At 40.4% G+C, this 26,952-nt stretch overlaps 2 protein-coding genes across 3 annotated transcripts; both read left to right on the plus strand.

Moving 5' to 3' along the window:
• The first annotated feature begins 470 nt into the window (after positions 1 to 470).
• Positions 471 to 6,077, plus strand: batf (basic leucine zipper transcription factor, ATF-like). Its single transcript, XM_085431751.1, has 3 exons — positions 471 to 734; positions 1,727 to 1,828; positions 4,782 to 6,077. Exons 1-3 carry the CDS (start codon positions 672 to 674, stop codon positions 4,986 to 4,988), a joined length of 372 nt encoding a protein of 123 aa, XP_085287877.1. The 5' UTR covers positions 471 to 671; the 3' UTR covers positions 4,989 to 6,077.
• Positions 6,078 to 6,210: 133 nt separating this feature from the next.
• On the plus strand, positions 6,211 to 26,471 carry flvcr2b (FLVCR choline and putative heme transporter 2b). Of its 2 annotated transcripts, XM_085431749.1 has the most exons (11): positions 6,212 to 7,355; positions 10,727 to 10,868; positions 15,665 to 15,805; positions 17,114 to 17,181; positions 17,582 to 17,685; positions 19,610 to 19,720; positions 21,209 to 21,314; positions 21,873 to 21,984; positions 23,168 to 23,223; positions 24,191 to 24,352; positions 25,893 to 25,956. In XM_085431749.1, exons 1-10 carry the CDS (start codon positions 6,762 to 6,764, stop codon positions 24,266 to 24,268), a joined length of 1,512 nt encoding a protein of 503 aa, XP_085287875.1. In that variant the 5' UTR covers positions 6,212 to 6,761; the 3' UTR covers positions 24,269 to 24,352; positions 25,893 to 25,956. The 2 variants fall into 2 exon arrangements, with proteins under 2 accessions (XP_085287876.1, XP_085287875.1); XM_085431750.1 differs by lacking the exon at positions 24,191 to 24,352 and having other exon boundaries at positions 6,211 to 7,355; positions 25,893 to 26,471.
• The last annotated feature ends 481 nt before the right edge of the window (positions 26,472 to 26,952 follow it).

The following is a 26,952-nucleotide window of genomic DNA, read 5'->3' on the forward strand; positions in this document are numbered from 1 at the left end:
ACACACATGTGCACCCCCCCCCCCCCACACACACACACACACAAACACACACATCCCCACTACCCAGACATAATCACACTTGTGTAAAGATTAATGTGTTATTTTTGTGATAACCTGACAATTGTGCTGCTTCCAAACAAACAAGTTTTTAGTTCTGTCAAACTGGGTAATTCATTTGTGAGGCTGTGAGCATCCACTGATAATGTATTCAAGGAGTGAGTTAAGCTCTGGTTGTGTTATTTTTTTGGACTTTACACAATTGCCTTGCTCGCCTTAACTTTCCAACAGACATGTGACTTCCAGTCTAGTGCAACTTACCAGAAACTACATCAGTACGTCTAATTAGGTAGACAGCTAGTATCAGAGAGAGAGAGAGAGAGAGAGAGAGAGAGAGAGAGAGAGAGTAAGAGAGTAAGAGAGAGAGAGAGAAAGAGAGAGCGAGGGAGGAGGGACAGAGAAGAAAAGAAAAGAGGGAAGAAAGCGACTCAGTGCTCGTGGTAAGCCAAGTTCTTCTTAGCGCTCGTACGGCTACAAAGGCTCTCACTCTCTCGTTCTGTCTCTCTCTCTTTCACACACACACAGACAGACACACACTTCACCAGATCACACACACTCAAAAACACAAAGCAGAAGTGGACAAAGACACAAAGTTTCAGTCGCTACAGTCGGCTATGGCGCAGGGCTCTGACAGCAATGACACAAGTTACAAGTCCCCATCACCTGGAAGCAGACAGGTAAGTGTGCATGGTTCGTTTACTTTTACGAGGATGTGCCCGGTTTTGTCGGAGCGATTTTAGTTTAACATCTCTGGATGTACTCGTGTGGGTATGTTTTAAACACGCACCTTTGATTGGCTGCATTCTTTCATGCATATTTTTGTGGGCAGCAACCAAGGCCACCACTAGAGACACCCATCCTGTCTCTGCTGGCTCTTTTCACAGTTTCTCAGAGTGTCTCACATGCACACATGGGCTGGAAGCATGACTCGCTGCAAGTGTAGGCTTTTGTGAATTGCAAAAAAAAGAAAAAAACTCAGCACCACTTTGCCCAAGTAGTGGGACTCCATTGTTTTTGCAAGTCCTCAAACTGCGAATGAGAGCTGAGAGCTGTTGGGAACAGACATCGTGTTAAATACAGTATGTACTGTGCATTTCTGTGCATGGGAGAAGCTGTCCATTACCCTCGGTGCTGGCTGGTTTCACATGTGTCAGTCTCTAGTGTTCACTATTGCTCAAACCTGTTCTGGAAATAGAGCGCTCAAGCGACGTATTAACGCTACAAGGCATGGAAATAACTTTGATCATCTAAATTCAGTTATTTCTGTGAGCAACGCTGGTTGTCTGGGGGATTTTCAGAGAGGTGCTAACAGACGTTCAGACGAGGTTAGATACTACATTTCTTATCTCTTTGATGTCCAACCGACTCAGCATTTTGAAATTGATTAGTTATTATGATACCAAGAAAATCGAGTGTTCAGGACATGAAACAGGGTGTGCGTTATAGCTAACCGATGACTCAGCCACTCCCCGACCCTGCCCTTGCACATTAGGTGTGATGTTAGGCAAGTCTTCCCTGAACTATCATTTTCACACCCCGGCTAGAGCGTCCAGCACAAACTATTCACCGAGCTTCTCGCAGATTCACTCTTTCAGGCTCAGGAGACGTCTGGTGGCCTCTGTGTCATTTGCACAAACACACTAACTGAGGGCCTGCTGTTTTGTTTCAGAGCTCAGACGACCCAAAGAAGGTGATGCGCCGCGAGAAGAATCGAATCGCTGCCCAGAAGAGCAGGTTGAGGCAAACTCAAAAAGCTGACAGCCTTCACTTGGTAAGGACACCTTCCACCACACTTAACACCCTCAAAGCAACACAACGCGAACAGATGTCTCAGCAGGACATGCTGAAAACAAGTCTGCCATGCTGGTTTCAAATCAATAACTGCAGATTGACTGGATAAACTTAACACTCCTTGTATGTCAGAGCTGCTAATTCAGCCTATCTCTGTGAATAATGATGAAAGCATCAGGGGTGTTTTTTGCTATGCAATGCCCTGCCAACTGTTCAACCTCCAGTGTAACTCCATAGCACAAATGGAAAGAAATTTTGAGTACTGCAACAGACTGCAGCGCTTTCTAAGTGTCCGTGCAGCTCTTTGAAGCCTCTGGGAGTGGATTTGTACTATATTTACAAAATGCTACCTGACCATGTGGCGATGTGTCATGGCTTCTGTTGGGCTGGACACTTGGACGCTGTTCGGTGTGTTTTCAGAAGCTTAAGGAATAAATTAGCACGTGTGGGCAATCACTCCCTTTTCACAGCAGAAACGAGCATCAGAGACTGCAGCACAGTGTATGACGACAGGAGTGCGTTCACGCTCGACTCCTTTTGTTCACCGCTTTATTTGTTTGATCTTTTATAGTTCTTTTTCTTTTTAACGTTAGAGTGGGTAGTCAGCACATTTCTGCTGGATGCGCAGCTGGATGCTCTGTTATGTTAAAAGCAACCAGTGACCCATTGAACACTTCCACTAGCTCAACAAGGTGTCATTTCTTACATCAACCTATATTTCAAAACACTGATCACGTAACCACTCGCCATGTGACTTCCTCGTTCAAGAAAAGAAGATGCGTGCGGCACTGAGCTCTTTCACAGTAATGTGTCAAGAGCAGCTGTTTCAGTGAACTTTATCAGACGAGCAGAAGAGATTTTTGACCTTCAAAAAAAGCCACACCGTAGGCTGTAGTAGATCCAGTGTAGCTGATTTGAATATGTGAGAATCCTTCCTGTGAAGTACGGTACACATTATCAATCTCTTTAAACCCGTCAGTCACACAGAATATAGCCTGTGGTTTTACTTTCATCGTCTCGCTAGATAAACAGGAAGGTGAATTTTCCCTCTCTTTGACACTGTGGCTTATTTCCTGTTTCTTCAGTAGTATTTTTTTCTTCTTTGTAAATGAGCTCGAGTGCTACATGTCGTGGGCAGGAGGGGAGAAAAAGGCAGTCACTTCTTGTAAAACACTGATAGCAGTGGGCCGTATTTGGCTAAGTGACGCAAGTACAGGGGTTTGCCCAAGGGTTCTGTGACAGTAAGGACTCACAGCTCAGCTTTGTGATCTTTTGGCCATGGTGAGATGACCTTTTAATTAACCAAGTGGAAGATTTCTCTCCTACAATTCCCACACAAAGGTGAAAAAAAAGAACGAATGAAAAGAAAGAGAGAAAAAAGTATCAAGCAGTGACGTACCTTTTGCTCTACTTGCTAAAAACTGATCATCGGTTAGAAAGACACCTTCTTTCCACTTGTTTTGGAAAATGTGGCACCCAAAAATGTCAGAAATGTACCTTTTCACACTGTGGTGCAAGTTGCACACAGTTTCAATCAATAGTTGCAGGGCAATGTAACAGGGTAATGTGTATTTTTGTCTATTTTCCTTCTCCTTTTTGCAGTGTTGCCACCAATATTTCTACTTTTAGAACAAAGCAATGTAGATGTTGTAGATATTTCATGTTTTACTAACTCCTAAGTAACCAAAGCTATTCATTTCAGTACTGAAACAGAGACAACTTTATCTCAAGTGGCAACAACATGCTTTTACTTTTACACTTTTACTGACTGGCCCATTACAAATGATCACTGAAACAGGCAGGGATGCCACAGTTTTAGCATTTTTTATAATATAAAATTGTTTTCCTACTTGAACTGTGGACTCGTTGCTTCACTGTGCTCGCAGTCTTTGTGTTGAAAGGTTGAAATAGTTTAATGATTCAACTACTCACCATATTTAATCCAGGCATCATTTCTTAACATAAAAGTTGATCATAAAGAAAAGAATTAAACAAATTCCAACTCTGACCTGATGATGGCATAAGGCATCACTGTGATCTTAACCCTCTCTGTTAGTGGGAAGACATTTAACTACACATTTAATCCCTGAGATATCTTAAATATAGATAAAGAAGTGTAATTTTAACAGCACACTATGTGATAAATGTGTAAAGTTACAGAAATAGTTCTGGGCTCACTGCCCAGACTATCCAATATTTATATTTGTGTTTGTGACTGGATTTTCAAAAACATTTTTTTAAGAACTGTAATTTCTACAATAAACAGTGACAAACAGGAACTTTTCTACCATTTATTTATTTATTATTTAACTACTTTGGTGTAATTTGAGTCGCAGTGGGGAGGTCTTTGTAAGCAGAAAAAGGTGTAAAACCTATTAAAAAAAGGATTAAAAGTTTAAAAATGTATGCCCTCCTTAACATTTTCCAAAGCTGTCCAGTGGGCCGGATTGCAGTCTTTGCTGGGCTGATTCTGGCCCTTGGGCCTTGGGTTTGACACCCTTGGCCTAAGGGAATCAATAAGCTTATTCAATTTCCCTAAACTGAGCATGTATGAAAGTATGTCAGTTTAATGACAATCTAATCGTGGCTTAGATTTAAAGTCAGGCCATCCACTGTGGACAATGATTCTGCAAAGCTGTTGCGCTCTTCTGTTCTACATCGAATGGTAGACAAACCATCCAGCACATTCATACATGGACTATTAAAAATGGCCTGCATTATCCTTTTGAAATGTTTGGGGTTAAAATATACCGTGCACTAAAACATGCAAAAACACCAGCGCGGAAGCAGGATATGTGGTTGTGGCTTTTTCATGAACAAGTAGTAAAGCCCATCACCTTTATGCTGTCCAACTTAACCTCACACAAAAAGCACGCACTTTTATAGTAAATAAAGCAGCTCTGCTCTAACATCCCCTCCCTTCATGTTTCCAGGAGAGTGAGAACCTGGAGAAGGAAAATGCCGCCCTGAGGAAGGAGGTGAAGCAGCTGACAGAGGAGGCCAAGTATCTGTCGTCTGTGCTGAGCAGCCACGAACCTCTGTGCACCGGCCTGGCTCCTCAGACCCCGGACCTCCTCTATCCTCCTCATCACAGCAGCTACAGCACCAGCCAAAAGTTTGGGGTGTATCCAAACTTTTGACTGGCACTGCACCACCGCCAGCAAATCGCTGTACCACACTACCAGCGCTAACCCCCTCCCCCTCCCAACTGACTACTGAAGATGTACTGCGAAACAGACGACTGACCTCAATGGAGAGAGACTGACTGGAGATATTTCAATCAGTGTTAAAAACCTGATCACAGAGTAACATGACAGACCAACGTGTCTGCCACACACGGCAGCCAAACTGTAATTATTTATTTCGCTTCTGCTCGTCTCTCTGCTTTTCTGATTTATTATCAGTAATCTATCTGTGAACTTAAATGGCTCATTGAGTAGAATTATCAGCCAGTCCATGTTTACACAGAGTGAAGAACCAACCTAGTATATAAATGTTGAAGTGACTCAGGCGATATTTTTGTAAATTGCATACTTTTAGTGTGAAGGAGAGCCACCTTTATCATCTCACCCACCTTGTTTTGTTTTTGTTTTTTCGTTTTGTTTTTTGTGTTGTTCACTGTTTTAGTGTGTTACTGTTGATTGCTAATTCTCAGGACCTTTTGACAGATTTGATTGTGGACAAAGAGAATGTAAAGTCAAGATCCTAAGAAAAGAGGTTTTTCAGACTGTGTACCAAAAAAAAAGAAGCAATTGTTGATGATGAAGAATTGGAACCTGGCGTTCAAAAGGTCTTGACTTCTGTTGATAAAGCTGATATGTGAGAAGAGCCAGCTGATCTATTTATTAAATGTAATGCCTTTTAGGATGATCACTGTGACCTCTTTTTTCTTTAAGACAGCCGAGTGTGTGACACCACCAGTGGTGCTGTGGTGTCACAGGAGCTTGTGACAGCATCCTGGAGGTCCCTAGATGGCACTGTTTACCAGAATGAGATGCACGATTAAAGTAGCTTATATTAAGGAGAACATAGTATTTTGAAACCTTCCCTGTATAACTTTACTTTTTAAAAACTTTGTGAGTGTGTGTGTGTGAGTGTGTGTCCTGGAGCACAGCTGAGCCTCTCGTGTCACCTCTCAGCCAGTTATTTCATAACTGCCTGCCCAAAATAAATGATGTTATCTGCAATGCTTTTAGAGTAAACAACTGCAATAAAAGTGATGATTACCAGCATGTTTTATAGTTCACACACTACTAAGATACCAGAGAATAAATGACGCGCAATTATGCGCGTTAGTGTCTATAATCTCGATGTTACAGCGTGTTCAGATACCACGGAGAGAGAGAAGAGTTTTATCTAAAACTCCGCCCTTGTGCATGAGCTTACCGAGTTCGTTTCAAGATCCCAACGCGGTCTTTTAAGTCCGGGTGGAGGGTTATAGTAGCCGGCTCTCCGACACGTGGTACCGATCGGGAAACTAAACTTCAGATAACTATTAAACTGGCATTAAATCATCTGCAGCTCAAAGTTTGTTAACTTTCCCAGGATCTGGGTGAAAGTTCGGGTACCAAAAATATCTTCAGTGCTCAGCCGGGAGGAAATGAACCGATAGATTTTGGAGACAGCCGCAAAAACATTGGAAGCTCGCCTCTTTTAAAAACTTTTTCTCTTTCTAAGCATATATATTTATGTAAAACAGAGTGGAAAGGGAGCTTCTGCTGCTGAATACATATCGTGTTAGGCCTGACTTTCTTTTACGGTAGGTTAGACTTTCCTAAAGCGCTGAATGTTCCTCAATGAAAAAAGAGCGAATTCAGGTTCTTTCACTTTTGTTGAGTGTGGGTTAACAAAACCACAGCAGCTGAGTGCCAAGTTTATTCCCGATGAGTATTACTGAGGAGACCTAGAGGAACATGAGTGAGAAACAAGCGCTGGAAGACACTAAACCAAACGAGGATCAGAGTGTGTGGAAGGCGGACTCTGACAACCATGTTAAGCTGGAGGGGGGCGACGCTGCGAAGCCCAGCGACGTCTCAAGTGAAGGGAACGGCAGCGAAGGACTGCAAGCTACCCGTCTTTACCACCGACGATGGGTGATCGTCTTCTTGTTCAGCTTATATTCGCTGAGCAACTCTTACCAATGGATACAGTACAGCATTATCAGCAACATTTTCACCAAGTTCTACAGCGTCGATGATTTCACCATAGACTGGATGTCTATGATCTACATGCTCACATACATTCCCTTCATCTTCCCGGTAACCTGGCTGCTGGACAAAAAAGGGCTCCGGGTCATCGCCCTCGTCGCCACGGCGCTCAACTGCGCGGGGACGTGGATCAAAGTGGCCAGCGTCAGACCCAACCTGTTCTACGTGACATTCCTGGGACAGTTTTGCTGCTCTTTCGCGCAGGTCTTCATCCTCGGGATGCCATCTAGAATCGCGTCGGTGTGGTTTGGTTCAGAGGAAGTGTCCACTGCATGCTCCATCGGAGTCTTCGGGAATCAGGTAGGGTGTTCGATGCAAAGGCCGTCCTATAGTTGGAAAGTAGGTTAAATTAACGTTTAACCTACTTGAGAATGTATGGATCCTATGTTTAGGCTAATAATGCTAATAACTTGGACCCTGCCATATCTCCAAGCACGTTTGCGTAATTACGCACGTTTAAGTGACCATAGTGCATCACCAAGCAACAGTACTGGATGCTGGGGATGTGGGACAGCAACAATGCACACAGCGTGGACTGACATGCAAGACAAAACAAAGAGCTACAACAACAAAAACTATGTGTCCTAATTTATATGTAACTTTTTAATGAGCGACAAAAAGTTTCCCAGACTCTTCCACTTTCAGGAGAGTAATAGTAATAGTAATCCCCATCCCAAAAGACAACAACTATATATATATATATATATATATATATATATATATATATATATATATATATATATATATATATATATATATACACCTTTATCTGCCTTTATGTGTCCAATGGCATGACTTAGGGGAGACATGAATTACAAGCTCCGTTGAATCTACTATTACCCTCAGACAGCAGTGCATTATGTAATAGATAAACCTAGGGCAAAAGTCTGGTCAGAAAGTACTGTACTCAGCGGCATGAACGCATGCATAGATAGATAGCACTGCATTGGACTAAAGATGAGCTAAAAATCCATTAGTGTAGAAAACAAATTCAGAGGTGTAGAAGCATTCACGAGGAGACTGTTTTGAATGTGAATGTACATATGAAATAATAAATATTGAGCACTTCATGTAAGCAAGAGTTAACCAACTATATATATTTTTTCCATTTTGTTTTAATGTTGTTTTGCTTTTTTACAAAAAATATACCCCCCCATAAAAGAGTTCATGAGCTGCCGATGTACCGCTATAAATTAGGAGCAACAGGGCAGTTGAAAATCACGTGAGCTGTCAAATCAGCACAAAGGAGTGCAAAGATCAGCAGTGTGCCTTTGGTATCATGAAATACCAAAGTATCAGACTTAACACTAAAAGTTTCTGAACAAGCAACGCTTGAGTCACATTAACATCAACTCCAAGCAAATATCACTGAAATGTCATCATTTCTTACTGGGAAACAGTTGGATACAGTCTGAATAACTAAGAACAAACTGTTGTTCGCAATCTGGGAATCTGCAAACACCTCCCAAATAAACTCAATTTACTTTTTTTGTCTCTTTTATAAAACACAAACATAACAGATGCTTAAAAACCTGATTAGACCACTGTCTAACCCTCCAATACTTTTAATTGGATTCATTCTAAACTGCCTGGATATCAGTGCTTTTCATCCTATCACAGTAGTATAATCATATTCATAATCATCATAATCATCATAATATCATAATATCATAATCATCTAAATGGTTTGTTACATAAGGTTACACATTTAGTGCCCGCAATGCTGGATGAGCAGTTTGTTTCTCCAAGTCTGTTCTGCAGTATAAATTTTAAACAGTTTGCATGCAAAAAAACCTGAAAGATTGGAGAATTCTTGGTATTTTCCCCAACAGAAAACAGATACTTCAGAGTGAACAATAACTAAGACTTTGAAATATTAACCGAAAAACTGAAATGGGTGAACTTTAACAAGAAAAATGGTTAAAGTTCAACAGAGGAACATGTTTTTCTCAGTTATTAGTTAGTTAATGGAAGATATTAACATCCTATATTAACATCACATGACAGGACTGGGTGTAATAAATATGTGGACATGGGGTAAAGGAGCACAGTGTCATCACATGCGAAGGGACCTGGGACACCAGTAAGGCAACACTAATTCCAGCTGCTCTCGCTCTCTGGCATCTCTCTACTGCAGGCAGTTTGAACAGAGGACAGTAAGCTGTTAGGACACAAGCTCTTGAATCTTGAGACCTCTGGTCTCGAACATTTCGGGGGGCCCGTTTCAGGACAGTTGAAATGCCGCAAAACAATACTTTGAAAGGGGACCGTGCAAATTCGGAGCTCAGCGGTGAAGAATGGCTGTGTTCCAAGGCTGCAAAGAATCTTGCTCCAGGCTTTTCATCACTGCAATGGAGTCCAGAGCCTTTTGGCAGAGCGGTCTCCACAGGGTCCTGCTTACACATGGAGACTTTGGGTGACCAGTCGGATTTGGCCCCAAAAGTTGAGACCAAGCTGTATCACCGTCGTTGGTTCATGCTGTTTCTCTTCAGTTTTGTCTCAGCAAGCAATGCCTTCATGTGGCTACAGTATGGCATTATTAGCAACATATTCATGCGTTTCTACAACATTGATGCTCTGGCTATTGATTGGTTGGCCATGATTTATCTGCTCACTTACATTCCACTTATTCTGCCCATCCTCTGGTTCTTGGACAACAGGGGCATCCGGGATGTTGTCCTCGTCGGGTCAGCCTTTAACTGCATTGGCGCTTGGATAAAAATCGGTAGTGCCAGTCCAGATACTTTCCCAGTGACCTTTTTTGGCCAGTTTGTGTGCTCAGTAGCCACAGTGTTTATCCTCGGTATTCCTTCATACCTTGCCTCTGTGTGGTTTGGAGAGAAAGAAGTTTCCACCGCTTGCTCCATAGGAGTTCTGGGAAACCAGGTTTGTGTGAACTCTGTCAGTATTCAGCATCTCTTTTTTTTTTGCCACAGGAGGGTCTGTATAGTGAGGTAAGAGCTGTCTGACAGCTGCCTGTAAATTATGCAGGGCAGACTGGATGTCAGGGTCACATACGACTGCTAATCGCTGCACCAATTCACTTTTAAAGGTCGTCCAAATCTTCAAGTTGTGTGCTCTAAATCTGATTTTAAACTAAGTTATAATGTAACTAGTTAAATAAAATTCTAGGCTCAAATGTCTTCTTCGGATTTATTGGAGCTTTGATATCAATGTCATAAGTGATGTCATCCAGCTCTGTGTACAATTACTTCAGTCTACTTTTGCTTCTCAAGAAGGCGACTGAAACTCTTTCGCCTTCGGTCTAAAATGAAACAGCGAGGCCTTATCTTATTTTCCTAAATCACACAAAAAGAAAACCCAAGAAGTCCTCTACAGACACAAATAGAAAACATCTGAGCAGGAGGTCTGAGGTCAGTTGCAGACTCAGGTCATCAGGTTCAGCAAAGCGGGGTATACCATATGTGACATTTTGCAAACTCAGCAAAAAACCTCCCTGGAATAGAGGAGCCTGTTCTAAATAGAATCATTCAAGGCAAATAACAAGTATTAAAACTTTTTAATACGCACTGTGTAAAGTTACAAGGCATGTAGAAGACATGGAAATAATGGGCTAAAAAAGCTAAGATTTTCAGTGTTTTAATTTAGTGAAAACTGTTTGTGGCACTTGTTTTCTTCTAATTCTGTTAAATTCTTCCATCGTCCTGCAGCTGGGTATTGCAATCGGGTTCCTTGTGCCTCCTATCCTGGTGCCTAATGTGGACGACATGGATGAGCTGGCTCACCACATCCGAATCATGTTCTACATAACGGCAGGAGTGGCTACTTTACTCTTCGTCCTTGTTGTCTTCGGTAAGGTAATCACGAAAAAATAACAAAAATCACAAAGATGGTACTTTCTTATTTCGTTCCGGTGGTTTCTAGCTACACAGACAGCTTGGGTTATATGTGTAATCTCTTGGTGTCTTCACAGCAAAACCAAATTATTGGGTATATTATGTTGGTTGCACTGAAACCCTTAATACTCATCTTCCGATGGGGGTCAGGGTTTTTGATACAATGCATTTTCAAAGAAAAGAGTTGAAGCCTGTGGTTCATTATTATTTCAAACACGATTTCTAGCTGCTTTGTGCAGCACGAAAGAAACTCTACACAACCTCCACCGTAGTAAAAACTGTGTCCTCAACGCCTCTGCATATAAAATGAAACTTTCCGCATGGCTAGACATCATGAAGCACAGAAGCGTTTTTTTCCCGTCAGGTTTTCGAATTTACATAAAATTGCATGAAAATGATGTTACTGTACCGTGTAACCGAGGATTTTTTGTGAATGGTTAAAGAGTGACATTCGGTGGTGCTTTCGCTCCTGTCTGCTATAAAAGGCTCGGGCATTTTGACATGTATTGTATGAGGTTTTTTCCTACTTCATGCCCGTGGGAATTTCTTATTGAGTAGGCTGACCTCATGAAGGTTTTAATTTACACCAAACTTACACTCTTGACAAGAAGCACCATTCAGTGGACCAAAAAAAGTGCTGACATGGATGCATGTACAACACAAAACCTTAGTTAAAAGGGGACTTTCATAAAAAAAGATATTATTGTAGCACAAGTAAGGTCGTCAGAAGTGTACTGAAATCCATCATAAGTCATTTGAGCTATGGACATAAGAAAAAGAGAACTCAGCACTTTGTGGCAGAAGGAAGTGACATGACAAACAGCATGTGATTGATGAGGAAAAAATGCTTTGCTGTGTCTTTATACATGATTCCCCTTCAAATGTGGCATTTGTTGTGAAACCCAGAATCATGTGCTGTGCCATTTATGGATAAGATAAAATAACAGTACGAGTGTTTAATCAAAATGCAATAAATATCTTTTACTTTTAAAAACACTGACTTGCTATAAGGAGCATGTATGAATATGCTGTTTTCCTGCAGCGGGGTAGGGAGGGGCGGGGGGCAACGACGGAGGCTGGCGTTCCTCATAAGCATTCTGCATTCCTAAACACAAAAGGATGCTTGTGAAGGAATTTCCTAGTAGTACCATGCACAGCATTTAGACTGACTATACAGTCAGTGTTAGTGCTTTGGCTATAGTCTGCTGTTGTTAATGAAGCACTATGAAATGCAAACCTCAGCTTATTCAGTGCTTATGTGACTGTTCGGTCAGTCACATGGTGTTTGTGTTCATAAGTACGCTACATAATTGACTCTCGCTGTGTCAAATTTGCCTGTGACCCACTAAACAGTTATTTATGGTTCCTAGAGTAAGGTAGGAGGACTCACAATGCCTCTGTTTATGGTAAATACGAGGCTGGAGGTAGATAGTTTAGGTTAATCACTGGGTGAATGTGTAGCTGCAAGATGGCTGCAAGTTGAGTAAATTCCCCTACCAGCACTTTTGTTAATTTATACATTATTATTTGCCCAAATAATGTCATCTGACGTTTCAGAGGGATTTTTGTGTTTAATGTGCTTGAACTGGCTCAGTTGAGGTCAGTAATTGCAGTTTTATTTATTTTTTTTAACATTTCTTACAGGTACTTGTGTTTGGTTGTTTTCTTGCTTCAGCTACATACAGACACAAGTGACACTGATCATCTCATCTTCTCAAAGTGTATTCTCAAAATATCCAACCATTATTAGTGTAGCTTATTAAGTTTTCCAGTCACATGACCGCAAACTACGTGACATGTGCAACAGTGTAGGGTCAAGTGAATTAGACACTAGTCACACAGGCCTAGGAACTGGCCTGTGACCACCTGACAAACTCTGATCGCTAGGGAGAAATATGTATTTCCTGACTGGCTGAAGAAAACCTTCTTGCAATTGCTTTGGTCACTAGAAAAATGCTTCAGTGGGCCGTAGTTTGCACGAAACACATCAACTTGTCTGTAAACACTCTCCAGCTACTCTCCAAGGAAAGAAAACGGTGCAAGACAAACTGGAAAGAGAGACTGCTTCCCTTCAAAGGACAAGTTACTCCTTTTAAAACATAAAGCCCAGAGGCACAACTTCTGCATATAAAGCAAAGATTTCCTATTTCTTGTTTGTGTTGCACTTTGTAAAATAGTGCTACTGCTTAACTAGTAGTTAGCGTGTAATTTGTCAGACAAGTTGACATCTTCCTTGTAACTAATGGAACCCAAATCACTGCCAAGGAGGATTTGTTGCAGCACTGTCTTTGTGATCGATTTCATCCACCATGAACCAGCAACCTTAAGGAACCAGTCACCAACCACATGCAATTTATTCTTTGTGACCAGTGGTTGTATCACATTCAATATAGCACACAGCCCTCAAGCAATGTGGGCACATTCCTCATGACCAGTGGTTAAATCATTTTCAATATGAAGACAACTGTCAAGTATTATGTGTATGATAACACACAATAAATCTCTTATATAGAAAAAAAAATAGCTTGTTTGCGGGCTAGCATTTACATTTTTTTAAAGCGAGCTATTGTGAAAAACTTTATATTTGCAGCTTTTTTATTTTGGCATTATTACTGTGACATTGTAGTTTTGTTTTTGGTTCTGAAGATGAATATGGCCATATTTGGATAAGAGGACATGCATATTTTTGAGCTAGCACTAGCTAGCTTGCAAGCTTGCTTCATAAGGTGTTGATGAAAATTTTGACTTACTGTCTACCTATCTAGAAAATTTGACTCAATAACCCAAAGTTACATATCTCAAAAAGTTCCACTTGCGTACCTTGAAATTTAAACGTACTTAGAAATAACTTTTTTCTGTGGCAGAAGTAAGCTAACTTTAAAAGTTATTATGATATAATAATGGATTGGATTTATATAGCCCTTTTTCAAGGCACCCAAAGCCCTTTACAATGCCACTATTCATTCACACACTGGTGTAGGCAAGCTATGATTGTAGCCACAGCTGCCCTGCGGCAGACTTACAGAAGCGAGGCTGCCGTACCGTGCCATCAGCCCCTCTGGCCAACACCAGTAGGCGGTAGGGTAAAGTGTCTTGCCCAAGGACACAATGCCCAGGACAGAGAGCCCAGGGATTGAACCGGCGACCTTCCGGTTACAGATACGCTTCCCAACCCCCTGAGCCCCTACCTTTGGCTATCAAAAAACAGACTTAAAACAAATATTCTTCCCGGAAAAACTCAGCTAAGCTCCATGCAGTGCCTTTTAGTTTCAAAGGCCTAGACACAAGCAGTACAGCTTGGCAGACATGTTGCCTCAAATCCAGACTTATCTACTTGAATGTGGAAAGTGCCATAATTCTAATTTCAGTGGCCACCAGAACATAAAAACTGCATACTTTGAATAACTGTTAATATTTAATAAAAATGCTTCAAAAGTTTGGCAACTTTACACCCAAATGGGGTCATTTTTTTCTGCTACAAGTTACCCATTACCCACAATTTCACAACATTATAACTTGTGAAGTGCTTGTGATTTGGCACTTCTGTACTGGCTCAATTTTTGAGTCACAAATGTTGCTATGTGATTTCAACACATATAACTCATCCCAGGGTGGCAGAGGAGGGTTTTTTTTCCCCATTATATATATATTTTTGGAGGCCTGAAGTGGCAACACTGTGCACAGTTATAAAAAAGGAAAATGTTTTATTGTAGGGCCTTGATTTTTGGATCTGCTGACATTTTAGCAAGCAAGGGATGTGACTTATGCTGTTCCTGGTTACTCTAGTGTGAAACTTGACACCAGGTGGCTGCAGTAGTTTAATGACACATATATACTAGCTCACCCTCATGCATACATGCAAGATGCCATGTGTGAGGGTTGTCCTGCTGGCAGGACCATCTGTAGTCCTGCAAAAGGGCTGTGAGTCAGCAGGGCAGACAGAGTCCCAGGATTGAGAAATTTGCATAAACTGTGAGGTGAGAGAAGATGCTTAGCTTCTGCCTTTCTTTAAAACAATCGTATAAGTTAAACTTGGAGACCGTCTGCTTTGACATATGACTACTTACTGTTCACTGAAAAAGGAGAATTACCATGACGATGAAATCCAAGCCATATAGGAAATTTTACCTGTGATCAGTCTGAGAACTCCAAAGGTTATTTGAATAGAAATTAGCATTCTTCCATGTGCAGTGATGACTACGCATACAGCAGTTGAGATCACGGTATAATTTCAGTCTCATCACCACCATTGGCAGATCAACTGTGTAAAAGAGTAGGACACTTTTGGAGGATTAGTGAAAACAGCTTACTGTACACAGACCCTCATGTGAGATTTGCCAGAAGGAAAAAAGGTGTCCCTGGTTCAGTTACAAGAAATACAAAAACACACATCTGTTTATCCCTACAAGGCCGGGGGCACGTAGCTCCACCAAGATGTCTTCAACACCAGACAGTAGCTGATTTTCACTGGAGCAAATGAGAGTATAGTGGGTTACATAGAGGCGTTAGAGCCTGTCCAGTCTTGCCTGAATGTGTCACTGGCTCCTTCCAGGAAGAAGCCTGTGGCCCTAGGGAGGAAATATAACCCTGAACTTATTTCTACCACTTAGCATTGATTGATCCTTTGAATATTACAGGTGGACGTATCCACCAGTAGAGTTGCTTCTTATTGCTTTCCAGTTTTCATTGTAAGTGTGCAGACTGCTGCTGTTTACTGTGTTTCACACTGTTGTCGATCTTTCCACATGTCAGTTTTCCAGGAGCGTCCTAAAATTCCACCGACTCAGGCCCAGGCCACAGCTCGCAGCATTCCACCAGAGCAGTACTCCTACATAGCCTCCATCCGAAACCTGCTGCGCAACAAGCCCTTCATGCTCCTCGTCGTCACCTATGGTTTGTCATTACTGTTCTCCAAATTTTTGTTAAATTATGTTGTCATTAACCTTTTAGAACGGGCTAAAAGACATTAAATCGTACGTTGCATAATTCAACATTAGAAATTCATGAAAATATGTTAAATGTTTTTAGAAGGCGGATTTTTACTAAGGTAGTATAAATTCCCATAACCATGGTTGAACAAGCCATCCCAAGTGAAAATGATGTCATCTGTGGTGATTCCTCCACAGATATCGGGTAGAATCACACCTGAAAATTCCCTTCGTAGTGCAATGGTGTTTATCTTATCGCAGATTACGTAGTCCTCAGTCATCAGCTATGACAGTATTCCTCGAGAAGATAAATTGGATTTACCCTAAGAGCTCCAAAGTTCATTTATAACCTGACAATTTTTAACACGTGCGTTCGGTCAATGTGACCTTAAGATCCCGAAGATCAAAGATTTGATGAAGTGGAAGGAGTCTGAGATAGGAATTCATTTATTTTTGGGAGCTCTTGGTTACTTGAGCAAACAAAAAACGGAATGATAAAGTGTATTTTTGAAGAGATAAAGAAAAAAAATATAATCTAGGTTTTATGTTGCTGGAAATTGAATGTAGTTGCATTTTGGCACACAGTTTAACCAGTAACTCAGTAATCTTGAGATTGGATAAACTGGGAGGGATATGTTTCATTATTTTATACTAGTAACAAAAATAATACAAAAATTAAAAAAAAAAAAAAAGTACAAATATTATCCCAAGGTGCATTCTTTGTTGGGGTTTTCTTGTCATGTGTCTAATCTTTCTACTAATATGTTTCTGACTCTCTGATTATCACACCTGTCCCTGTCACTTTAACTGAGCTGTAGCTGTAGTGCAGGGGTGGGGAACTCCAGGCCTCAAGGGCCGGTGTCCTGCAGGTTTTAGATATCACCTCGGGTCAACACACCTAATCAGATGATTAGTTCATTACCAGGCCTCTGGAGAATGAATCATGTTGATGAGGTCATTTAGACATTTAAATCAGCTGTGTTGGATCAAGGACACGTCTAAAATCTGCAGGACACCGGCCCTTGAGGCCTGGAGTTCCCCCAAGCCTGCTGTAGTGTTTTATTTTTTAGGTGGGGACGCATTCAGTACACATTTATCCTCGTTTTAGAAACTACTCCGATCAGGTTTATTAGAAACAACTACTAAACTTTTTCATCATTCAGTTAATGATGTTAGTTTCATGATTCCTGAAAAGTGGGAAGGTGAAAGATATTTTTGTCCTGTGTTTTTTTCTGATTTCAGATTTTATTTGATGTTATTCCCTATTTTGCAGGTCTGAACGTTGGTTGTTTTTATGCTGTCGGGACCCTGCTGAACCGCATGATCATCGTGCATTACCCTGTATGTCCGTTTCCTCTGCACTCATCTCAAATCATTTCTATTGCCTGTAACTCTAGTGACTCTTCAACAAATGAATAGTTAGACTTAAATAGTCAAGTATAAGGTTTAATATTATAAACTAATGTAACTTAAGTTCAATAAACAACACTGTAATAACAGATTTATCACAGCTAAACCAAGTTTGGAAGTTTGTTCGCTTACAAGCTCAAACCAATGCTATGTTTAAGGCATAGGTGCCATTTCTCTTAAATCATTTTATAAGTTAAACAACAGGAAAAGGGAGCGATCTTCTCTGTTTGTAGTACTAAAAAGGTGTGTGCAACCTCCTTGTGTGGATCTCTAGTTAATGCTTGTAGATATACAGTTTTTGGGCGCTGCTCATTGTTCTCGGCTTTTTTAGGGAGAAGAAGTGAACGCCGGGAGGATTGGCCTCACCATCGTCATCGCAGGGATGGTCGGCTCCCTCATCTGCGGCGTTTGGTTGGACAGAACGAAAACGTACAAGTAAGGCGAACATCGAAAAGGGAAAGTACATTAGCAGCAGTTCTTCCACAGGGGGTGTTGTGTTTTGGGAAAAAGAAGACAAAGGGACGTGCAGAGCAGGAGATAAAAATCAAACGTTATTTGTAACGAAACTGAAAAAAAAAAACAAAGCGATGGGCTGATAATCTAAAAACTTACCACTTTTTCCGTGCCACCAGAAAGCAGCCAAATGAGTGCTGTTTTTTTGGGCCTTTTTCACCTTTTTTGACAGACATGGTGAAGAAAGGACAGGAAAGCAGAGGGAGAGAGAGATGGGGGAGGACATGTGGCAAAGGCCTGCAGGTCAGATTCGAACCTGGGCTCGCCGCTCGCAGTCGTATGGAATGTGGTCGCCCGCTCAACGCACTTTGCTAAATCGGCACCTGATTGTTTATTGTCTTCTCCCTTCTGAACTTGGCGTCCTGCATATCTTGTGTTGCGTCTCTATATCTGTTTATTCAGGTGCAGCATCCTGCTACGGCAGCGACCTCTGCACTCTTCCTCCGGCCCCATGTGCTCTCAGGCTGTGTGGTGACAGCAGTGTCCACCCAGTCGACTCCCTTCTGTTGTAGCTACAACAGCTTTGTATTGCAAATGAGGGGGAAAGCAATAATGTTTAGCTTTATTGTATAATTCCCCACATTGTAATTATGCTATTACATTGTAATATTTATGAATGGTGTTCATTCATAAGTTTATGTCAGTTTATATTTGAATATTATTACCAGTTCTACAGGACTGCATTTTTCATGCTTTAGTATTTATTTGTTATGAAGCTTTGGATGTATAAAATAAGCTTTCTTTGAGACTGTGTGTTTAGGGGAAGCAAACAGAGGTGGTGTTTACCTTCAGTGTTTGTCGCCCATTGTATTGAACTGTGAGATGTGGGCTCACACGAGGTGTGGAATCCACTTCCTTCCTCTCAATACATTTACAAAGGCCTTATTTTGTGTGACAAACAGTAAGGCAAACAGAAAAGGGTACCTGCTATTGAAAAGATTACTCCACAGCACACCTAGTGGCAAAATATTGACATTGACGCCCATGCAGGCAGCAATCTTTTGCTGTCAATGGACAAAAAAAAAATGATAACAGCCGTTCAGCCTTAATACAGGTTGTCTGAGGTAGGGTTGAGCTACACCCTTGCACCTCCTCTTTTCTCAGGCATTAAAAATGTTATCCCTCGACATTTGCCCGTTAGACTTTGCTCCGTTTTTCTTTGTTTGTTTGATTTATGTCAGATTTCTGATTAATAAATGTGGCATACATGAAACAGGATAGGAAGCAGTCTTGCCCACACATAAAAGATTTTGGAGACACAGATTAAATGAAATGCAGGGAAAAAGTATACCCTCGTGCTACAAACATAAGCTGAGGGATTTCCCTCCTGGAAAAGCAAGTTAGCCAGCCCACATGAAGCTAAAAGCCAAAAATGACTTGTGGTTAGCTGTGTAGGGTAGGTAGGAGCATTCGTTTTGTCTGGTGGGTGGAGCACAGAGGAAAAAGTGAAGGAGAGAGAGCTGGTTTCGAACCCTCCAGCTGACTGGGGCCTCTCTGTGTGGTGTCTTTTTTTCTTTGCATGTTCTGCGTGCAAAGGTTTCCTTCCACAGTCCAAAGACATGCATGTTTGTTAATTGGTGACTGTACACTGGTTGCCTGTCTCTTATGTAATAGGCTGGTGCCTCTCGCCAGATGACACCTGGGATACACTCTAGCCCCCATCCCCCCCACCCCCAGAGACCCGAAATTCTCTAAATTTCTGGCAAATACTTGCTGCAGCTTTACGTTTTGTTTCTTTTACTTGCAAAACTGCCGCACTACGTACTGTTACATATGTGTGTGCAGTCATAATGATCACTGCTGTGCTCACAGTGACATGTATTACTCATGCTCTTCTTTTCCCCAGGCAGACGACCCTTGCAGTCTACCTCTTGTCTCTGGTGGGGATGATCGTTTATGCTGCTACACTCAGCCTGGGACACCTCTGGGTGGTTTTCATCACTGCTGGAGTACTTGGGTATTCTTTTATTGTTTCTTCTAACATTTTGGTTTTTTGTTGTTGTTTTTTTACACAAGTAATGTCATTAAAGGACTTTATTTCTACTCATTTACTACTTTGATTCTACTTCAGAACACCTTTATTTCTGTGAATCGAGAGAGAACAAACGCCCCTCATGAATATAAAAATTTTGATAGATACTGTGGATCTGTAAAAAAAACAAAAAACCCAAAAATAACAAAATATGGAATGTATCCGTAGTAGACAAGTGAGTGGGCTATTGTATTTGTACATTTTAAAAGTATGTATAAAAGTATGTGTGCACACTTTCGATTCAGCCGTTAAACCATGCAGAAATCTTCCGTCATGTCCTAAATTCTGCTTCTGGTCATTTCCCTTGGCCCGGTACCTCTGTTGACATTTGCAATAATAATTTACAGCCCTGGTTGTTTCAGCTTCTACAAACATGTAGACCCTACAAAGTTTAGACAAAGGCCTGCATTTGCACCTAAACTCATGAGAAAAGGAAAAATGTCCTTATGTAAATACATAAATATGTGCATATATGTGCATTAGTTTAACTTAACTGAAATGTGTTTTATCAAGAAAACCCCCTCGCAGTGATGTTTTCCTGGAAGCCCATGCTGCAGAGCAAAACAAAGCAAAACAAAAAAATAGAGACAGCGAGAGTATGTCATATAGTAATAATGGTGCAGGATTATTTCAGATCACAAAAATAAAAATACATAACCTCTATGAACTGGGAAAACCAAACCATTTAAATGTTTATGGGGGAAATCATCTACTAGGTTTCCTCTGGGTTGCCTCTCTCTTCTTGGAATTAAAAAACAATCTTGTTCATCCAGTTTAACCTTTATGTGGCTGTGAAATGATTACACCCTCAGCAGCACACAGTGATCTTCCAAATTGGAATTCCTTTCCTCTGGAAGTGCATCTGCATGATCTATGGCAGACATAACTTTAGCCTTGTTTTTTTTTAAACAGGATTTTTTTAAAGAAATGTGTTTGACATTAAAGGTCAGCGCGTCTGCTGCTTTGTAGTCTCCGTATCATATTGACAGAAGAGAAGAAATGTGTCTGTCTACTGACTCAGACTGATGTGTTTTGCTATTGCAGCCATGTCAGAGGCTTTTGATTTGAGTTTCACTTGCTGTCACTTTAGTGGAAGAACAACACCCTGCTGTTGAATGAGAAAAAGAATCTGATGTGACTGGACTGCTTTGAAAAACCTGCTGTTCCTGTATAAATTCTCCAGTGTTATTAACTTGAGGCAACATGAGTGTTGATTTCCTGGAAGAACAATCAAATGTTGTAGGTACAAAGTGTCCATGCACTTGTCAGCTAACATGATAAGGGGCATTTTATTGAACGGAGCAGGTGTCCTGTTTACGCATTTACACGTATAAAACTGTAGCAAAAAAGCGAGCAGCAATTAAATAAACTCACAAATTCTTTTTTATCCCTTTTGTGGATCCTTGTGTCCAGGTTCTTCATGACGGGCTACCTGCCACTGGGCTTTGAATTTGCAGTCGAACTGACATACCCAGAGTCAGAGGGAACGTCTTCTGGCCTCCTCAACTGCTCAGCACAGGTACAGATCAATGTTTTCAGTGTGATAGCAAAAAAGAAGAAAAGAACCAATGAAATGATGGATGTAAGCTGTGTTCCCTCCATGGAAAAAGTGAGTCATTCAGCCTGTTGCTCTGGAGGAATTGACTCACTATACTGTAAATGCAGGTTTTCACGGGAATTTTGGATATAAACAATAAAATGGGATTTTGTTGACGGCTGGCGTTGCTTTGGAATAACGTGCTTTTGTGGGGGGGTTTGGCATTATGAGGCAATTTTGACTTCCTTGTTTATATATTTATTTCGTAGTTTTGTTTATGCATTTGTAATGCCTGTTCATAAGCAGGCAAGACAGATTCTCTCAACATCACGGCAACTGTGCGTGATATATTTGCAAAAACTCAGTGTGTAGTTGAGCTTCCTTCATCTGGTGCATAAACATATTCGCCAGCTGCAGAAGATCCAAGATGCATGAAAATAAAAACCGAGTTCAAGGACGGGGTTTGCTCTTTATCCTCCCCGGGTGCGTGCAAGCGCTAGCTTTAATCCTAACTACCCCATGTTCTGCACCCACACACAGGTGTTCGGAATTATATTCACCATTTGCCAAGGCAAGATCATTGACAATTACGGCACGCTGGCAGGAAACATCTTCTTGTGCGTCTTTCTTCTGATAGGCACAATAATGACAGGTAAGACCTCTGTGACTGTGAAAAATACACAGTTTTGAGTCATAATAGAGTACTGATTTAATGTCACACATACAGAAATGCACAAGAATTGTCTTTGCTGTCACTTTATCCTGTTACGAGTTTACTAATACTCCTATGTAAGAATGTCACGTTCCTAGAAAGCAGGACTTAGTTATGGTGTAATTTGGAGGAATACTTGAGAACATAATGCTATTTTTTATTGCACTTTACACATAACAGACAAATTTGTCACCTCTTTACAAGAAGGCTGTCTGCAGCTCAGATAAAACAGAGTCTGCGGCTTGAGGTGGCATTCTGCGTCATTCTTCATCATCGCTAGGAAGAGATTTTCTTTGAAATTAGAGAACAACAAAGCTGTATACAACTAAACTGTTCAGAGGGAGGAGTGGTGAACATTTTCTTAAGCCCTGGAACCATTTAGTAAAGACAGTGCATAGCTCTACAGACACGCACTCGGCAGGGGTGTGTTTTCAGGTAATAAAGGTGATTTCAAAACCACTTAGGAGATTCTTCATGACCCATCGATGGGTTTAGCAGCAATGTTTAACTTTTTAAAAATGCCTTAACCTTTAATGACACTTCTTAAAGGTCAACAGACTGACTCACTAACTGCTTTTTGTTCATATGAGTAAACTTCTTGTTGTGGTCATGAAGTTTTAAAAGAAAAACAAAATGTTTGTAAAAAAACAAACAAACAAAAAAAAATCCGCCCTGCTCTCCGATTGGTGATAAACCTTTGTATGAACGTACATGAAGGCACCATTAGAAGGCAAGGCTGTGATTGTTTTTGTGAAATAGTCTCCTCCTTCCATGAAAATTGAAGTTAATTATTAAATTACAATCACGCTGTTTTTTTTAATAATTGCTTTTGACCGGAGTTTCTCAGCAGGCTTAGTTGTTTTTAGATTTGCATTGGTAGCCACACACTCTTTGAAAATAGTTAACAAGGTGTCTTAACTTGAATGCCACTATTAAGACTTGAACGTGTCTGTGCATAGGAGCCACCTACTGGATAGTCACTGTTATTACTTTGTTTCAATAAACTGTTTAACTTGTGTGAAGTAATACGATCCTGTTTTGCTTGTGTTCGTCTCTGTGTTTGCAGTGGAGGATCCATCAGCTAATGCAGACTTACCCTCTCTCTGTCTTTCTTTTTTTACAGCTTTAATCAAGTCTGATCTCAGGAGGCAAAATGCTAACCTGCAGGCCAAAGCAGCCGTAAGTTTTGAAGCAAGCCAAGGGTGTAGCGCTTTGTTTGTTTGTTGGGGATATGAAACAAAAGCGGTGGTACTATGAAGTCAAATAGGCCTTTTCACGGAAGACATTTTGACATGTCAGTGTAGGAAAAGCATTTTATTCTTCATCCTTTGGCTAGTACCATGTACTGCAACAGATGCCATAAATAAAATATTTTAATAGTGTGTCAAAATGTCTACTGTGAAAATGATCCATGTGTTAAGTGTTTGTCTGTCGTGAGCGATAAGTCACCTGTGCATCCCGGGCTCCACAGAGGAGGACTGTTTTTTGCCTTTGTCTTCTGTGATCCTGCATGTCTGCATCAGTTTAGCTAAAAGACGCTGTTGAATATTCACTGACTCTGTTGGCACTCTGCACATTTAAATATTCTTATGTAAACTTTTATGGAACTTGTCAGCCGTTATGACTTTATGGTTGTGATTTTCTTCTGTTCTTAAGTCATTCTGTCACCATACATTTCTTTCTCTTTCTGGGTGGGTCTCCAAGATCTGTGGTGAAGTTGCTGATAAGTGCTTAAAGTTTAATTCCTCACATATATATAAATGTGTTTCAGTCTCTCAAGCCATCTTAAAAGGAGTCAAATTAAACTAATTTTTAGCTCAAGATTTTTATACTTGGACTCTACTAAGACTTCTTCTGATTGGCTGCCCCTCACAAATGGAGCATTTAAATAGCAGGTGTCTGTTTAAGATGACTATGTTATTATTAATATGAACACAGAGCCAAGCTTTGTGAAAACTGAGCACTTAGAACACAGTGAAGCCTGAGCTTTTTGTGTACATACTCCGGCCTCACTATTTGAAGCTGATTAGCACGAGCAACCACTAAACATATATGTGTGATCAGATTCTGGTGAACTTCACTCCAGACTGGAGCCCCACTCCTCTATAAACACTGAATGAGAAGTGATCAAAAGCATTTGTTTTAGGCGGAGAGGCACAAGTCAGGACAAGACTACGGAGCCACATCGCTAATCTCCGAGCAGCAGACTTCTTCTCAAGCCTGATCAATAAAACTTTTCTGCTTCCACAAAAAAAATAAAAAATGAAAAAAAATCTCAAATCTTAGCTCATCATAAAGGTGCACAAAGGTAGGAGCACAAAGCAATCACCACACACTGCCACTGATCAAGAGCACCTGCTGTACACCCTTTTCACTGTTACACCTGTTTTACTGTCTCTATGTGTTTCTGAGGATCGTGCAAAAGAAATCATAATTACACAATCATGAAAATCATGTGATTTTTGATTCTTCCCCATGAAGCCCTGCTACTGATTTTCTCAGTAGCAGTTCTACTAAAATCAGCTAAAGTCACTTAAGGACAATTAAGTCAGCTGGGGGTAATCATTAACCCCTGCATGAACCTGTTGATTCCAAAACACTTCCTCACATTGGATTACAGCTACTTCTAACTATCCTATTTTTGAACAGCTGACTGGCTTAAACTTTCCTCATAAATGCGAATGGCACTTCCATATAGAAATAAAACAGCGCGGCTTATCACAGTAGGAAATCAAGAACGAGATCATACAGCTCATCATGCTGTGTGATTCACTTTAGTGTTCTTGTGTTTTAGGAGGCCAGTGTGTGAAGTTGCTGCCCGCGGCATGGCTTTGATTGGATTTGAATCACAGCGTAGTGTTTGTGATTTTTCAGATGAAGTCAGCGCGGTACTGCTAATTTTCCTGTTCTTGCCTGTTGTTGCCTTTGCTTGCTTACAGCGCTGTCCTATATCCTACTAATACCACCAGAGATTTCATCTAGTTAAAAGTATGGACGCTCAACATGAATGGAATAAAGTCCTTGCTAGTTGGATCTTTACTTAATCCTTTTTTTCACTCCATCTTTGCTTTAGTTATTTAAAATGATGAACATGTAATGTATGTGAAAAGAAATTAAAAATGACATTATAGCAATAACCAACATTAAGCTGATTACAGTCTTTAACAATAAGAAAATGTTGTTAACTACTACAGGGAGTGCAGAATTATTAGGCAAGTTGTATTTTTGAGGAATAATTTTATTATTGAACAACAACCATGTTCTCAATGAACCCAAAAAACTCATTAATATCAAAGCTGAATGTTTTTGGAAGTAGTTTTTAGTTTGTTTTTAGTTTTAGCTATTTTAGGGGGATATCTGTGTGTGCAGGTGACTATTACTGTGCATAATTATTAGGCAACGTAACAAAAAATAAATATATACCCATTTCAATTATTTATTTTTACCAGTGAAACCAATATAACATCTCCACATTCACAAATATACATTTCTGACATTCAAAAACAAAACAAAAACAAATCAGCGACCAATATAGCCACCTTTCTTTGCAAGGACACTCAAAAGCCTGCCATCCATGGATTCTGTCAGTGTTTTGATCTGTTATGAATAGTGTGTATGAATATGCGCATAAGCTATCATTACGTTTAGCTGAGCTTCAAGACACTACCGTGACCTGGATGACTGAGAATGTACACAGATGTGTCAGGCTAAAGTTTGTCATGACTCCAGAGACTCTTTTGGTGGAAGCTAGCCCAAACAGACTAAAGTCTACAGAGACAAACTGTGTTTTTTGTGTTGAAGGCATTAAAAAAAAACTACTGATCTGACCCATCTCTTTTGATTTCCAGGATTCTTCCGAGTGGCACAATGGAAGCCTGAGTGCATCTTCTGTTATCATCGAAGCCAAGCTTTAGACACAAACACACTAACAAGCCTCAAAAATGACCGTGATCTCATCCCTGTTATAGTGCAAAGGAAGCCTTTAGATCAACTTGATGGCTAAAAAAAGCTCTTTGATCTGTATAATTACATGAATGAAAATAATGTCACTAATCAGAAATATTTTTGTAATATTTAAATATAAATGTTATGAATGAATCTGCGAGACAAATCTGAGAAACTTTTGTGCATCAACAGTTTTATTGGTATAGTGCACTGCTGATTATGTATACGATGAAAAATCTTTTTTTCACTGTATGCAATATGTAAATACAGTGTAGGATTTCTAGAAATTTTAGGGAGAGATTTTTTTTTATGAAATTAGGGAACTATTTATTTAGAATTCAGGGAAAGATTTAGAAAGGTTCTCTAATCCATAGCTTCTACTGTGAGGGAAGAACAGGAAAAATATGATGAATTAAGGTTGTGTAGTATTTTTGTAACAATCTTGTTTTACTTTAACATGAAATAAAAGCATTGCATAAACATTTTGATTCATTTGTTTTTTCCTCATGCTTGTTGCATGCAGAAACACAGTGTGCTCACCGTTACAGCATAACTCAAACACAAATGCACCACACCCATCACAGGCCTGAGAGTAGAGACATGCAGTATTGTTACTGTTACACAGTTTTAGTGTTTAAATCATTTTTAAATGGAGGCATCTGACTAGACCCAAATTCGTTCTGCAGTTTCACAAAGTTCTCATCAAAATACAGCAGGAGCCAGAAGTAAAGTACTCGTCTAAATGACAAGAATGACCCAAGAAGACTTTTTGTCGTAGCCTTTATCTCCACATTGTGACATCAGTCTGGCATTACAATAACGGGAATAAGACACGGAGATAGCCTAAGTTGATAGAGGAGCTGGTGCCATTCATGTGAAACTAACTGCCACGTAAAAACTGATAGTAATGAATCTGCTATTGAAATGTGTCATTCTGTTATCTGGATCCTGTGAACTGATAAC

Source organism: Copadichromis virginalis, linkage group LG15 (assembly GCF_057382275.1).
Source record: "Copadichromis virginalis isolate Kocher_CV1m ecotype Utaka linkage group LG15, C_Virginalis_male_GT1.1, whole genome shotgun sequence".
Lineage (NCBI taxonomy): Eukaryota > Metazoa > Chordata > Actinopteri > Cichliformes > Cichlidae > Copadichromis > Copadichromis virginalis.